Source organism: Gossypium arboreum, chromosome 3 (genome assembly GCF_025698485.1).
Source record: "Gossypium arboreum isolate Shixiya-1 chromosome 3, ASM2569848v2, whole genome shotgun sequence".
In the NCBI taxonomy this organism is placed as follows: Eukaryota; Viridiplantae; Streptophyta; class Magnoliopsida; order Malvales; family Malvaceae; genus Gossypium; species Gossypium arboreum.
Window position 1 is genome coordinate 128930252 of NC_069072.1, and position 2266 is coordinate 128932517.

Genomic DNA, 2266 nt, shown 5'->3' on the forward strand with positions numbered 1-2266 from the left:
AGTGTCCTCCGTAAGGAGCTGAATGACAATGCTATAAAATGCTATGTATTTCATCATCTGGGACACACTTCCTAATTATATGATTAGCATAATGCTTAAATAGGAAGGGTTCATCCCAATAATAATGTTTGGCACCATGAACTAATTTTCATCTTCTTTGGCTATTGAGATAATGTGGCATCAAACCATTTACTAAAAAGTTCACTATATCGACATACCAAGGTAATGCCATGGAAACTAACAACTGCTCATCTGGGAAGTCTTTTTTCATAAGTTTTTCATTGCCATCTTCATTTCCAGATTCTAATATTTACAAGTGACCAGCCTCTTGATTTTCAGCCCTCTAATTTTTAAGTTGAACTCTTGTAACAAAAGTATCCACTGAATCAATCTTGGCTTGGCATCTTTCTTGCTTACCAACTACTTAATATCAGCGTGATCCATGTAAACTGTGACCTTAATACCAACTAGATAAGAGTGAAATTTACCAAATGTGAATACCGCAACCAATAACTCAATTGGATCAATTGTTTATTTATTTGGAATTATGTTATGACTTTAGCACCATTGGGTTTAAATTTAGTTTACATGCATTAAAATTTTTGTCCATACAGCTTCAAACAGAGGAAAAAATTGTCCATGCAAATCTATCAAAAAATATAATTCGTTTAATAACATCAATAAATTTAAATTGCATGTGTTTTCTCAATCTCAATGCAAAATGGTTGAAAGAAATTCTAACATGATATTTCATCCCTTATTGATGTCTTTTATTTTACTGAGTTATTAAATTTAGTAATACGTTCTTTTTATAATTAGAAAAATAAAATATATTTTCAATATCATAAAGCACACATTTTTATATTATTATAAAGTACACTTGTTTTCTTATAAATTTTCCGTTATACTTGACAAAATCTTAAATGGTGAATTAATTGTCTTTTATTTACTTCCGTTTTAGATCTCAGCTTGACCTATTTATACATTGTTATTGGGCATGGATTTTTTTATCTTTTATTTTACTAAAATCTTAATTTAACATTTCAGTTTACCTTAACAATGGCTATCCTTAAGCATTTCTTCCCATTTCTAATGCTGATTATTTACTTGACTTCAGTGACAGCTGATACACAAATATACATTGATAGTCCAATCATTGATCGACATTCACCATTCTATGATGATATCAATGGTGCAGGACCCATGTGTAAGAGTATATATATATTTTTCGCATATACCTTCGATATATATTACAAAAGATTTTTTTTCTCCACATGCATTAATAATCCGGGTCTTGGATAGACTGAATTAGTAATTCTAAATTTATTTCAAATTGTTTGTTGTTAATCTATTATTCATCTTAGATAATTTACTTAAAATGAGGTAATGTTAACAAATAATACTATATAGATCAAAATTGTTAGATCTTTTATTTTGAATTGATTGGTTCGTTCAAATGAGATCTTAAGTATTGAAAGAATGATTTGAATGTTAAACAAATATTAGGTTTAGTAAATAATCTATAATACTATATATATAACTTAAAATGTATATAAGATGTAATCAAATTAACTTTAGATTGGGAATTTGCTATTTTAACAAAACATAATTAAAAATGGAGATTGATTTCGGAATAATAACTAATGTGGTTGTTTAAATTTTAATATCTATAGATGTAGAAGGAGGCAAGCCGATGGCTAAATCAGATGCAAAATCAAAATGTTGCAATAACCATCCTAAACTTGGGAAATGTATTCCTGGGGAAGATGATAACCCTGACAAAGATGGAAAATGTTGGAATTACTGCATTGCTAATTGTGAGAGAGGAGGTGTTTGTAAACTGATGTCGGGTGGTCACCATGAATGTCATTGTGTTTATTAATTTCCAATTTTCATCCAAATAAACTAATAAATCATATGTCGGCATAGTTATGAGATAATTGATGCTTATCTTTTGTTGAATATGTAATAAGCAATATGTTATTTTGTTGAGGTTATGATAAAAGTAAGATATGTTTTTTCATTGAAAATTTTAGAAGGGATAGGCGATGTTGCAGATAAAAATGTTTTAAAATTCCCCTACAAGTGACATAAACTCAAACACTTTGTGTTTGGTAACAAACAATATTTTGCTAACAAACAACAACTTTATCAGGTCAACTATGACTTCAATGGTATACTTTACCTAATAATTCCAAGGATGATTAAATATAATTAAAATACAATATCGGAACATGACATAAACTCATAGATTTCTTATTCAATA

At 28.6% G+C, this 2266-nt stretch overlaps 1 protein-coding gene across 1 annotated transcript; it reads left to right on the forward strand.

The window, feature by feature from the left end:
• Window positions 1–1015: 1015 nt before the first annotated feature.
• On the forward strand, window positions 1016–1940 carry LOC128290152 (defensin-like protein 21). Its single transcript, XM_053025315.1, has 2 exons — window positions 1016–1207; window positions 1674–1940. The coding sequence occupies exons 1-2, from the start codon at window positions 1060–1062 to the stop codon at window positions 1880–1882; spliced, it is 357 nt and encodes a 118-aa protein (XP_052881275.1). The 5' UTR covers window positions 1016–1059; the 3' UTR covers window positions 1883–1940.
• The last annotated feature ends 326 nt before the right edge of the window (window positions 1941–2266 follow it).